This window comes from Lactuca saligna, chromosome 8 (assembly GCF_052625555.1).
Source record: "Lactuca saligna cultivar CGN05327 chromosome 8, ASM5262555v1, whole genome shotgun sequence".
Classification (NCBI taxonomy): Eukaryota; Viridiplantae; Streptophyta; class Magnoliopsida; order Asterales; family Asteraceae; genus Lactuca; species Lactuca saligna.
Window position 1 is genome coordinate 2107124 of NC_136424.1, and position 14366 is coordinate 2121489.

The 14366-nt window shown below is 34.0% G+C and overlaps 1 protein-coding gene across 3 annotated transcripts; it reads left to right on the top strand.

The window, feature by feature from the left end:
* Window positions 1-6117: 6117 nt before the first annotated feature.
* LOC145012829 (uncharacterized) lies at window positions 6118-10080 on the top strand. 3 transcript variants are annotated; one of them, XM_078971630.1, is made up of 8 exons: window positions 6118-6190; window positions 6285-6589; window positions 7549-7606; window positions 7839-7919; window positions 8469-8504; window positions 8978-9217; window positions 9289-9430; window positions 9542-10080. In XM_078971630.1, the coding sequence occupies exons 2-8, from the start codon at window positions 6411-6413 to the stop codon at window positions 10012-10014; spliced, it is 1209 nt and encodes a 402-aa protein (XP_078827756.1). In that variant the 5' UTR covers window positions 6118-6190; window positions 6285-6410; the 3' UTR covers window positions 10015-10080. The 3 variants fall into 3 exon arrangements, with proteins under 3 accessions (XP_078827756.1, XP_078827755.1, XP_078827757.1); XM_078971629.1 differs by lacking the exon at window positions 6118-6190 and having other exon boundaries at window positions 6197-6589; XM_078971631.1 differs by lacking the exon at window positions 6118-6190 and having other exon boundaries at window positions 6197-6589; window positions 9289-9426; window positions 9542-9724.
* Window positions 10081-14366: the final 4286 nt, after the last annotated feature.

The window sequence follows — 14366 nt, forward strand, 5'->3', positions numbered from 1 at the left end:
TGGTATATCAGGTATCTATGGATCTAGGGAGAGCCCTTCGAGTATGGGCATCCAGGGAGATTATTTGAGAGAGTGGATCTTCGCAAGGGTGGGCATCTGTTATGTCAATTACCTCCAGAGTCTGTGATGAATATTTGAGACGAGTATGGGTAGCCGCCTATGATCGTCTGCAGAGCACGAGCTAGTGGGGTCAGAGGGTGTTGTGATACTACGGGGAGCCGTAGTACTCACTAGTCAGAGGGTGTTGTGATACTGCGGGGAGCCGTAGTACTCACTAGTCAGAGGGTGTTGTGATACTGCGGGGATCCGTAGTACTCACTAGTCAGAGGGTATTGTGATACCGCGGGGAGCCGTAATACTCACTAGTCAGAGGGTGTTGTGATACCGCGGGGAGCCGTAGTACTCACTAGATGGCAAGAGAGTGTGATGATGGAATGTTCTCCGATCAGTGTATGATGTGGAAGAGTTTTGGGCTTGAGTAGCCCTAGTATTGAGTTTTTGGAGCCTGGATGTTGGACCGGGGGCGAGACTGGGGTCCCCGTCTCTGTCGGGAAATGTGGTGAGATGCGCAAGGGATATGCGCAGCAGAAACCAGAGATCAGAGTTGAGACGATCCTCGGTTGGATTGTATTTTCTCGCATAAGGAAAAGAGAATTTCGTGACTTGCGTGTCACGGGGAGGAAGTTAGTGGGATATTTGGATCATGATATGGGTGACCTTTGGAGGCTCAACTGTGGAGTCAAAAGCTGACCTGGTGCTCAGTCTCGAAGAGGGATATGAGAAATGAGCTAGAGCTTATCATGATGATGTCTGAGGACACCTCAGAGGGAGCGAACGATTCAGACGCTCAAAGACATGCCTCGGGCATGTGTATTAGATTTCGGAGGGAGTTGCAACACGTATTTAACCTTGGTTGAGTTATCCTATATCAACAGCCATCATTAGTGCATTGGTATGCCACCCTTTGAGCTGTTGTATGGGAGGAAGTGTCGGACCCTCATTTGCTGGGGAAAGTGTTGATTCGCGGAAGTGGAAGTTGTAGTGAGAATGGATGATTTGGAGTATGGTGGTCGAACACTGTGTCTGTGACAGTGGTATGGAATGACATTATGATGGGATGTCTGCTGAGGACACGGAAGGGATTCCGCGGGTGTAGAGCCAAGAGTCTCAAGATGGATGCAGGGATGGAGTCTGGGACTCCCAGCTTGATTCTGATCAAGGGCTGTGTGCGTAGTGGTGGTTTCTCCTGGGGATGTTAGAGATGTCATCAGTGCGACGAGTTTTCCTAACCCGAGAGTGTGAAGGTTGGTGCGGCATGGGTGTGTGATTGCAAGAAGAGGACTCGTGGGAGTTGCTCCGGGATTGAAGAGTGGGTCTTTCCGTCGTTACGGATTGGATAGAGTGGGATTCGGATCGGTGATCCGATGGTTCATGGCTTCTAACCCTTATGGGTCGAGTGATTGTTGAGATTTGGGGCAGTGATGCTTAATGGGTAATTCTCGGATCGTTGAGTGTGGTTATCAGAGGGTACATCCGATGCCCGGTTTGAGACAGTGGTCAGGACACCGTACGGAAAGGGAAAGTGTGTTCGAGTTGCGATGGGTATACCTTGTGAGACCTGGTCGGATTAAGGCCAGGTGGCACGTTATGGGAGTATTTCTGGAGTTGAGTTGCTGTAGGCTTCGAGGACGAAGCCTAATTTAAGTGGGGGAGAATTGTAACATCCCGAAATATCAAGAGTAGAGTTGAAGGGGCTAAAAGAGTAAGTCGTGAAAGAGTGACTCGGCGAGTCCATGGATGGACTCGGCGAGTAGAGTCGCGACTTGGTCGCGTGTTAAGTAGCCGACTCGGCGAGTTAGTGAGATGGACTCGGCGAGTAGGCGCTGAGTGGAGAAAGCCCTAATTCTCGGGGTTGAGCCTTATATAAAGATCATTATGTTTTCCTCCCAGCCTCTTTATCACCCCTTGAGCCCCAGAAAACCCTAAATCGCGGAGAAGCACCATTGTTGAGTGGATTGGAGCTTGGAGAAGTAATTGTTGAAGGAATTTTGGGAGATTGAAGGCTTGGAGTAAGGGGCTTTGCTTGGATTCGAATTACATTGCAGTTGGGGCATCTCTTAGAGGTAATATCTCGTTTTAGGCTGTTGTTATGTTGTTTCTTCATTTTGGGGTTTGTGGGAATTTGTCTATGGATGAAATGGGAAGTCTAGCGGTTAGATCTGAGGTTGCTACCTCAGATTTGGAAGGGAGAAGAATCAGAGAGCATGAAAGTCCCTGTGTTGGAGTGTTTAGTGAAGTTTACATGTCCCAAACCCTAGCCTAAAGTGCAAACGGCCTAGATCTCTTTGGATTCACGTAAAGTTTGCCACTTTACGTGATGGATGAGTGGTAGGAGGCTAGACCTATGTTTTGGAGCAGTTGCATGGCCTGGAATGCTTCTGAATGGATTCAGACCGGTGGTAATTGGCGAGTCACATGGGTGTACTCGACGAGTGGCTTGAAGATGAGTTGGGACTCGGCGAGTTGGAAGAACAACTCGTTGAGTAGGTTGATGATAGCCTTAGACTCAGCGAGTTTGTTCTTGGACTTGGCGAGTCTTTTCAAAGGGTCCCGATATTCTCTGGTTGAGTCGAGAATCGGTGAGTCGAGGAATGACTCGGTGATTTGTGTGCGAGTGGACTCAGAGTTGTTGGACTCGGCGAGTCTCGGGGTGACTCGGCGAGTTAGGTCGCGGATTGAGTGAAGTTCTGATTATGGGAACTCGACGAGTCACAGGGTTGACTCGGCGAGTAGGGTCAGTCAGGAGTTGACTTTGACTGAGGACTTTGATTTTGACCAAGGGTTGGTCGTTGACTTTTAGGGTTTGGTTAGCGATGTGGCCTTTGGGCCAAGAGAGGGGTAAAATAGTCTTTTACCCTTAAGAGGGTGCCATGAGAGGATTGATTCTAGTCTCGAGAGTTATATTCATGAGAGTATTTGCCTTACGTGTTAGGCGGTGGCGAGTTCGAGATTTAAGTGTGGGGATATCTGCTTTCTGCTTGCCAGGTGAGTCTTCTCACTATACTTTACCTCGAGTAGGTAACCAGAGTTCTGTGATCAGAGTATTTGTATGCTATATGTACGTGATGTGTTGTACTGTATTACTTCTATGTGATTTATGCTGTGCATGTTTATAGAGTTGGAACCGGAAGGTTCCAAGAGTTAGAACCTGAGGGTTCACAGAGTTTGGGTGCACGGACCCATAGAGTTATAGCCTCGAGTGGCTAATATGTGTTATGTGTGGTATTTTGGGGAACTCACTAAGCTTCATGCTTACAGTGTTTTGTGTGATGTTTTTCAGGTTTCTTTCAGTATCACGGGACGGCACCGACTTGATTGTACACACCAGAGAAAGAGTCATATTTTGGAGGATCCTGGTTTTCTACGCAAGTGAAAATGGAGTTATGTTTTGTAATTCGACTATGAATGAGATTTTAAACAAGCGTTTCTAAGAATAAAATGATTATTTTAAATGAAAAATTTGTCTTGAAATTTACGGTGTTACATATATATATATATATATATATATATATATATATATATATATATATATATATATATATATATATATATATATATGCATTTTTAGAAATATGCACATATGTACCTAAATTGTTTATTTTTTTGGTTAAAAAGTTATATTATTTTTTAAATATTCCATTTTTTAAACAAAATTTATTGATTTTTAAATGCTTTCAAAAAAATTGCAGTTTTTTTTAAAAAAAAAAAATCAATTTTTTGTTCTAAAATTCATGTTTTCTATAAAAATTTAAAAAATCTGCACTTTTTTAAAAAATCAAAAACTGCTATTTAAAAAAAATCCAAAATTTTGATTTATTATGCAAATTTTTAGACATTTCTATTAATATTTCCAACAACACAAAAAATTAAACATTAAATTAGATTGGTAAGATGACGATCATGCTCTTAATGAGTTAATTTTGATCTAACGCTCCACTTTTAGTTCTCATGAAACTATGAGTTCTCAACCAATCTCATCCATATATATATATATATATATATATATATATATATATATATATATATATATATATATATATATATAACAAAATGTTAACATAAACGATTAAATGAGAAATTTATTTGAATTTAAAATTTGAAATAACTGAAAATTATGAGCAAAAAACATGTAAAAAAATTAATTAATTAAAATTATGTGTTTAGTTATCAAATCCGTGTACTAAACAGGTATATTATAACAAAATGTTAAATACAAAGGTTTATACTGTAAATTTATTTGAAATTAAAATTGAAAATTTAAAAATTGAAACTAATAGTCATTATGGTAGGTTTAATTTATGGAAACTAAATTAATGATATATTGAAAATGAAAAATGAAGTAAATAACAAGTGGAAAATAAATATATCTCAAAATTATGACAAAATGACATGTGACCAGTTGAATAAGAGAAGAACATGTGACAAAAATCATTCTTATTTATTATGGTATATATATATATATATATATATATATATATATATATATATATACACACACACACACACATATATATACACTAGCTGTGAGACCTGTTTATTAAAAATAAAAATTTAATATCAATGTATAAATATTAAATATTAAAAAAATACTTTTACATAAATGTGAACGATATAATGGATAAGTATGTAATTCAATCTAGAATAATAAAAACTATTGGCATATTTTAAATAATGATGTCGAAAATTAAGGTATAAACATTAAATATTTTTTAAATTAACTTTCGAAATAATTACAAAGGAAATGATGAATAAGTAGTTATTAAATCTATACTAATAAAAATATTATTGATATATTGTAAATAGTTGTTATGAATCAAAATTTTCAAATATTATTTTGAAAATGGTGTTTTTTTTCATTTATTAGGGTAGAGATAGAGATGTATTATTCACACATATTTATTTATAATATTTGAATCAAAAATAAATTTGTTAGAGTTCAAATTAAAAGTCCAAAAAATAAAAGGTATGTTTTGAATTCAAATATATCATCAAATACATGACATTAACTATGTCACTAGAGCATTCATTTGAATTCAAATATATTTGTAAATTTTTAAACATTTAAATAGAATGAATACTTCACATATATCATAGTAGATTCATTAATTAGTGGAATTGATTATTGATTATTTATTCTAATAAATGAAGGGTTTTTTTTTTCACTTGTCACACTCTCATTTAATTTTCCAAATATTATTTTGTAGTTATTTTGAATTAATTTTTTTCACATGTCATTTTATAAGTTTTTCTATTTTTTTAAATTCCACATAATATTTTAATGTAATAATTGCAATAAATATAGTAATAAATGTATATCAATATCATTAATGAACTTACCTTTTAATTTCAAAATTTTTAAAATTAAAGTTCATTAATTTTTTTGTTTATTTATTTAAATTTAAAATATAAAACATTTTCATTATAATAATTCATTATTTTTCTTATTTTCTTATAAATTCAATGTTCTCAAATATTTAACTTATGCAATACATTGGTCCCACAACTAGTTGATTAATAAAAAAATAGAAATACAACATAATAACATGTGAAATTTAAATAATTATAAAATCTTATATAATGACATATGGCAAAAGCTTTGAGAAAGTGAAAAAAAAAAGTTTCATTTATATATATATATATATATATATATATATATATATATATATATATATATATATATATATAGAGAGAGAGAGAGAGAGAGAGAGAGAGAGAGAGAGAGAGAGAGTGAGTTTTAAATAAGTTATAGTGACACAACTTCATGGATGGTGGTTTTACCCTCACACGATGTGCACATGAGGGGTTTTTAACGGAATTTTACGGTGTGTGGGAAATGATCGTTTTTGTAATAATGACAAAAAAAAAAAAAAAAAAAAAAAAAAAAAAAAAAAAAAAACAAGGACTGGAATTGTTTATTTTCTTGAAGTCGGACTATATGTAAATATTTTACCAAACCGTAGGACAATTTATATAATTTTTTTTGTCTTTGATTCGATTAGATTTCTTAGGTTAGAAATGAGATAAAAGGCGTTGAATTATGGAGAATTGAGATAGTGGCGTTGACGTATACTTTTATAGTAGGTTTGAAGGGTCAATAAGTCATTTGAAATGTCAAGAGGAAAGTTTAGAGGTCTGATTATTCTGTTAACTTCTTTTTTAAGGAACACCATTTTTTGACTTTCTTTCCAAATCCTTTCTCTTCTCTCTTTAATTTGTATTCACAGGAACATAGCATCAACCTTTTCTTTGTAAATAGAACTCATCATAACGAAACAGCATCAACGGTCTTATCTGTAAGCTTATTCTCTGAAGAGGGGTGAAGATCAATAGGAAAAAACGAGCGAGGGAGGATGTGGGGATTTGGGGGAAGATTCTACTGGGGGAAGCGAAAAGAAGAAGAAAGAAGAAGAGGAATAGTTGTTGTATTCGCATGGATGTCAAGTGAAGAGAAGAATTTGAAGAAACATGTTGACCTTTACTCCTCTCTTGGTTGGGACTCCCTTGTCTGCCATTCGCAATTTCTTAATATGTATGTGTTCTTCTTTTTCAATACTTTCTTTTATAATTTAACTCTATATCATCATCTTCTGGTGTTATTCCCAATTTCCGGTTTTAGATTAGTGCATCTCAGCTGAGTTTTGTTATGACTCGTTACTATTTGAATTTGAATCATTACTCAGCAGTCAGCACCATTAACCCGGGAATAGTTTGTTTTTTTATTCATTACTCAATTTATTTTTAGGCTTCGTACATATAATCCTTTTCTCATTCAATAATTAAAATTTTTAACATTAGTTTTTTGTTTATAAAATAATATATATATATATATATATATATATATATATATATATATATATATATATATATATATATATTAAGTATTTGATATTTTTTCAATTATGAAATATTAAATTTATAATGAGCATATAATATATTTTAAGTCAGGTTTAAAAACAACAAATTAGATGAGTGGTTTATATAACATTTTAATTTTAATATAGTTGGTGGTAAATTAGTTAAAGTTGTTAAAAACTATAATTCGAACATGTTATCCGTTTGGGAATACATATTTAATATTGGTCAAAATTAACAGAAAGATTATATGATAATAATCTTAAGTCATGTCATAATTTCACCATTGGAGATGCTCTTAGTACACAATTGTTACATAGTTTACACTTTACCGATTTGATTTCCATTTGATGATGTAAATTGGAAGACAGCTTATCTGTAGAAAATATGAAAAGAAATTTATATCCATACAATTATTACAAATTGCAAATTTCTTATATAAGTGTGCTACTTTTTCTTGAAATGAATTGCTAATTCCGTTTTCTTTTTTCAATTTGGGGCATCTAGAGGTTTGACTTTTGGTTTTTAAGTGATTGTTTTGGGTTTGAGTGGCATGATGAATCTGAATTGTCCTTGAGGTTTAGTCCAAAAGTTACAACTTACAAGTTGCTGAAAGATGTTGCATTTGATTGACAGGTTCTTCCCTGATAAGGCTACTTCTTTGGCACTGAACCTTCTAAATGAGCTTATCAAGGTAAATTTCATAACTTCTGACCACTTATTGTGCCTATGACAATTATATCCTTGAGTTTGTCGACAACATCCTAATAATCAGAAAAATCTGCTTGAGTTCACTGCTTGTATTTCCTTTTCTTGATTATATATATATATATATATATATATATATATATATATATATATATATATATATATATATATATATATATATAGGCATGATACAAAATTTTGTTGTTTTGTATATAAAGGAGCTAAAAAGAAGGCCATGCCCGCTTGTGTTTGCGTCTTTCTCTGGTGGCCCCCTAACTTGCATGTACAAAGCCTTGCAGGTAAATATAAGTTGTATATCATAATTTTTTTACAAAGACTTAGTTACTATGGTAAGGTGCATATGTTTATTTAATGATTTAATAGGGACATTACTTGATCAGGTTTTTATTTAATAAAAAAAGTCATGGAAATGTGGTTTTTCTATTAATGGTTTACAAAATTTCCATCATTTATTTATTTTTCTTCCATTTTCTCCCAAGTACGTGTGACAATTTCTCAATTACTTTTGTTAAACATTATTTATCCCCGACAACACTTTATCCGCACATCAGTTAATTAAAAAGAAACAAAGGAGAAACAATGATGATGGTTAACCAGGTTGGCGATATTTCTTTCAAATTTGTCATGGCAAAATCCTTTTTTGTATTCCACGATGCATGGAATTTCCAGCCAAAGTTTTTACAAATTATGGATTTGAGAATGGAGGTTATTATACACCATTTAATTGAGAGTGAATTGGATAACATTTGTCTTTATGGTATTTAACCCTGTCACAAAGGGAGGCTTCATAGTGGTTTGGTGATTTACTTGGCGTCTTCTTGGTACAGATAATCGACTCAAAGTGTGATACTCATGGAAATCTGGTATGACCTTTATTCTTCTTCTTCTTTCCTTTGTTTCATGTTTGTATTATGATTGATTAGCCATGAGTTTTTGAAGGGCAAGATACAAAAAAACACTTTTTTATTTTCACCATCTTCCAGGTTACCCTGTTTTGAAAAGAAAAAAAAAGATAGAAAAGTACAACATATTCTCATTATCTTCCCGACTAAATCAATAAAATGGTGAAAAAATACGTTTGTGCTTTTCTGGAATTTCTCCTTGCCCTGGTAACTTGGGAAAATGTGTTTTAACTATATATATATATATATATATATATATATATATATATATATATATATATATATATATATATATATATATATATATATATATATATATATATATATATATATATATATATATATATAATGGGCTAACTAATAAAATGTGCTTTTCTGTGATCTGTCATCCGTTGGTAATCTGAAAACCTGTTTGATGTTGTTGAATGGTGAAGGATGAGTATGAAGTCGTTAGAAATTGCATTTCCGGACATATATACGACTCTTGTCCAATCGATTTCGTAAGCGATTTGGCCACCCGATTTGTTCTTCACCCAAGCGTTCTTAAAGTCTCGCATCCTCCTATAATAGTAAAATGGATTGCAAATGGTTTCTCATCTAGCCTCGATACCTTGTTCCCTAAGAGATGGAACTCCCTGCGCGCAGATTATTGGCAGACTTTGTATTCAACTATAGTGAGTTCCCATTTCTAATTTCTTACCACTCAACCCCTTTTTCCATTTCTTATTTGCCAAATAAAATGTAGGGATTTGGAGCACCATATCTAATACTTTGCTCAGAAAACGACGATATTGCCCCTTACCAAACCATCGCCAACTTTGCTCAACGATTACAAAACCTTGGTGGCGATGTCCAATTCCTAAAATGGAGTAGCTCCGCTCATGTAGGTAATACTTGCACTTTCCTCAACATAACTATTTTTTTGGTTGTATTTTCAATGTTACCAAGTTGACACGATTCAACCCAATGTGGCTCATATGTGTATAATGTCTGTGTAGGTCATTATAAGCATCATCCAGAAGAGTACAAGGATGCTGTGACCGAGCTCCTAGCAAAAGCTGTGTCTATTTACTCACAGAAAAACGAACAGGGTGGTGGGCCCCCCCACGGTTCGACCTCCTCAGAACCGCAACACCATTTAAGGGAAGCAATTTCGAGCTCGAACCAATATCATAGCCTTCATAGAGTCGCACTTGATTTGAATGACCAATTTGTTGTGCCAGCTGGCTTGGCTGAGTACCATGAAGGTAGAGACTTGACTTCCGTTAATGATGTGCCTAAAGAAAGGTTTATTCCACGGTCAGACCTATCGACAATTAATGCTAATGGGATTTCTAGTAAAATCATGTTCGATGAATGTGTTGTAAAAAATGTGGAAGATTGGGATTTAAGGTTGTCATCATCTTTCTCTTCAAGCAGTAAACATTCACACCTCAATCCTATAAAATGCACTCAAAGATCGAGACTGTGATGGATTTCGAATGTTTGAATAATGGGCTTTTAACATAGAATATACATATATACACGGGCGTAGTCATATAGGTGCAAGAGTAGGCCTTGGTCCACTTTTATATATATATATATATATATATATATATATATATATATATATATATATATATATATATATATATATATATATGTTAAATAAAAGAAATTAGGGTTGTGATATGGCATAGCTCATTCAAAACTTAAAATTTAGTAGATAATAATAAGTTGTTGCATGTATCGATTAGACTTCTTTTTAGATTATTTTAATGCTGTAAGATAATATCATGTACAACTTAAATAAACAATTTAGTTTGGAATACATATATAGTTACATTTTGGTATCGTTTGAAGACTTTTACAACTTGTTCATATTTTGTAAATTATTTGACCTATCTTAAAACAAAATCTTGGCTATGCCATTGCATATATATATATATATATATATATATATATATATATATATATATATATATATATATATATATATATATATATATATATAGGGAAATGATCAAATGAGAACACCTAAAAGGTTGAGAACGTGAGAACAAGTATATTTATTTGTGATTTTATGTATTCATTTGTGAAAAAATTATAAGTTTTTATGCACAATCAACATGAATATGCTTTTTCTCTTCAATTGAAATTAAAGACGAAAAAATTATCATTTCTCCACAAATGAATACACGGAATCGCAAATGAATATACTGTGTTCTCGCGTTTTCAACCTTTTTGGTATTCTCATTTGATCCTACTCCTATATATATATATATATATATATATATATATATATATATATATATATATAAGGGTTAGGTTCATGTGTTCTCACATTTATTATGTGTTTGAATACACCAATAAGATTTAGTAAATTAAATAATTATTTAATTAAATAAAAACAGATATTAAATGATTTTCATAATTATATTTATATTAAATGATATTTATAATTATAATTTTCTTTTTTATGGAAACTAATTAAATTCATTATTAATGTCAGCAACAATATTTTTTCAAAATGAATTCGGATCTAGGTTTTTATGTATGAGTTCGTGTTTTGTTTATGGAACCATTCATTTAATATACAACAAAGTTGAATGAAATATGAAGAACGAGAGTGTATTCTACTAGAATGCACTCTCATTTTGTTATAATATACTCTTATTGTTCTAGAATAAACTCTCATTCTATTAGAATACACCCTCGTTTTCCATGTTATAGGCAATTTTGTTGTATTTTGAGTGAGTGGGTTATAAAACAAAATACGAACCTATACATGAAAAACTAGATGCGAATTCATTCTGAAAGAATATTATTGGTGATATTAATGATGAATTTAACTCGTTTCCATAAAAAAAATATAATTATGGAACACCCATAAAAATCATGCCAAATTTGAACTTTTTCAAAACACTTAAAACCATTTTAAATTGTGTAGTTTGTTTTCAAAATAAGAAATATCAGAGTATCCTTGTAACACTCGTAGATTAGGGCTAGTCAATTTAGAGACAATAAGCATCAAAAATGACTTTTTGATGGAATATTATTTAGAAGGATTAATCTTAACCAAGTTGTAGTATATGTCACAAGGTTTCCGTGCGTATAAAGAACGCCAAAATCCGAGTTATAACGAATAAGTTATAAATTGTCGAAGTTTCGCAACAGAACCGACACGACCCAGCGCCACCCAGCGCGACGTAAATAGTAAACTTAAGGTAGATAGATATCTATCCTTAGTGATCTAAACAAGATTTGAAGATTTATTAGATAGTAGTCCAACGATAAAAAGACAGACGAAAACGGGGTTCAGATGAAGGAGTTACGAATTTCGAACGGAGTTTTCCTGTCCCGGCCTACTATAGATAATATATAAGCAATATACTTATAATATATTAAAAATAAAGTCAAAATTAGCCAATGGAGTCTAAACGAGAGTTGTAGAGCATAATCTCACCTTCGCGGCGATATAAAGAACGTCGAAAACGGAGTTCGTATGCGAAAGTTATGAATTTTTGAAGTTCGGGGCGCGAAACCCCAAAATTGTCAGAGACCACGACGTGGCAAGCAGTGCCATGATGTGGCAAGTGTCCTGACACCTCCGGGAGGCCCCCAGATGCAACTTGGGATGACGCATGCAGTGACGACCAAGCCCACGACGTGGAAAAAGGTTGCCACGACGTGGCAAGGGCCAAATTTGCCCTATAAATAGATTTGAAGGGCCAGCCGACTATGGTTGCTCCATCCCTTCTCTCCCACTCCCGATACACCCTCTAAGCCCTATTTTAACCCCCCGAAGCCACGGTATCAACCCCAAGACCCGAAGCAAGTCCTGAAGCCCGAAGATCCCGAGAAGAAAAGAGTTTTCGAGCCGAAGCTCTGTCCGTGAGAAACCCGGTGTGTGAAGATATCCCGGTTTCACCGAAGAATACTACTCTTAGAGCTGTAGTGCTGTCCGAGCATCGTCTAACCAGGTGAGTGTGTGGTTACTTTCTTCTAACGCATAAATACGAAGTATTTTATATGAAATACGTGTTATGTGTATATTTTGTTGTTATATGCGTTAATGTATATTCGCTTTCTTCTACCGCATAAATACGAAGTATTTGCTATGAAGTATGTGCTAGGTGTTTATACATTGTTTATTTACTTGAGATAAATGTTGAAATACATGTTTTAAAAGATTTAAACTGTATATGTGTTTTCATCTAGAAATATGTTGGGTAGAACATGGGTAGATGAAATAGTTGACGTGAGACGAAATAATAAGTATTTTTGAACTCTATGTGTTCACTTGGTGTTTGGACTCAATGTGTTCATTAGGTATTTTAGAACTCTATGTGTTCACTTGGTGTTTGGACTCAATGTGTTAATTAGGTATTTTAGAACTCTATGTGTTCACTTGGTGTTTGGACTCAATGTGTTCATTAGGTATTTTAGAACTCTATGTGTTCACTTGGTGTTTGGACTCAATGTGTTCATTAGGTATTTTAGAACTCTATGTGTTCACTTGGTATTTTTGGACTCAATGTGTTCATTAGGTATTTTAGAACTCTATGTGTTCACTTGGTATTGTTGAACTGAGTGTGCTCACTAAGTGCTTTAGAACTAAGTATTCACCAGATGTTTTGAATTAATTGTTCACTAGGAGTATTAGAACTAGGTGTTTGTTAAGTATGTTGAACTAAGTGTTTACCAGTCGTAAATTGTGGACCTTGGCAGTGGTGGACTTTGTGTCAATTCCTTAGGTCAATCCTTAGGAATAAATGGATAGAGGATAGTTGATTCTTAGGGTAAATCCTTAAGAAATAAAGGAGATAATGGGAATGAGTATTTGGGTTGATTTTTTTTTGATAATTGAATATAATAAATGTATTATTGTGGGATGAAAACCCTATATGCTCACCAGGCTCCCAAGCCTGACCCACTAAGTTTTCTTTGCATTACAGGTAATGACACAAGAGTATAAATTGGTGGACTTGATGAGAGATTTTGGATTATAGATCAGTAGTTACAAATAACTGTTGTAAGGTCTATTTTATATTGTTTATGCTTTTGGTCTGTATCGAACATGACATCCCGAGATTTTATTATTTAATAAAAATACATTCTCTTTGAGAACGCCTTGATAAATTTTATCATATTTTGTTTTGGGAACAAATTCCGCAACTCTTTTAATCAAAAGGGTTTACTCTGATTTTTATAAAACAAATCATAAACAAATCGGTCTTTTCTGTCCGTGAAATTGGGGATGTCACAATCCTAGTATCAAATCATGAAATCATAACAACGGGAGGAGTAATACGATCCTGCATTCGCCTTCCCGCGATCACCATAAATACCTGAAACAACAAACTGAAACTGTAAGCCCGAAAGCTTAGTGAGCTACCCCCCCCCCCCCCCAAAAAAAAAATACTTATACCCACGATAATACACATATAATCATAAACAACATACTATGGGTCTAGTCAGCCATTGGGTTGGAATACCCCAAGCCCACAACCAATAGGTTGGAATGCCAACATACTATGGGTCCAATCATCCTCGAGATGGAATACCCCAGGCCCACAACTAACAGGTTGGAATGCCCACATACTATGAGTCTAATCATCCTCGGGATGGAATACTCACGGCCCACAACCAACATGTTGGAATGCCCATGTCTATTGGGCTCCGCACAAAGCAGATAAGCCTCAACCGCCAAACAAACATGTGCACATACATAACAGATAATCACATAACAGACTATAGATAACAATTGATCAAAATAGATCATACCACATAACACTTAATAACATCATGACTATTAGGATACCCGTCTAACATATCATACTA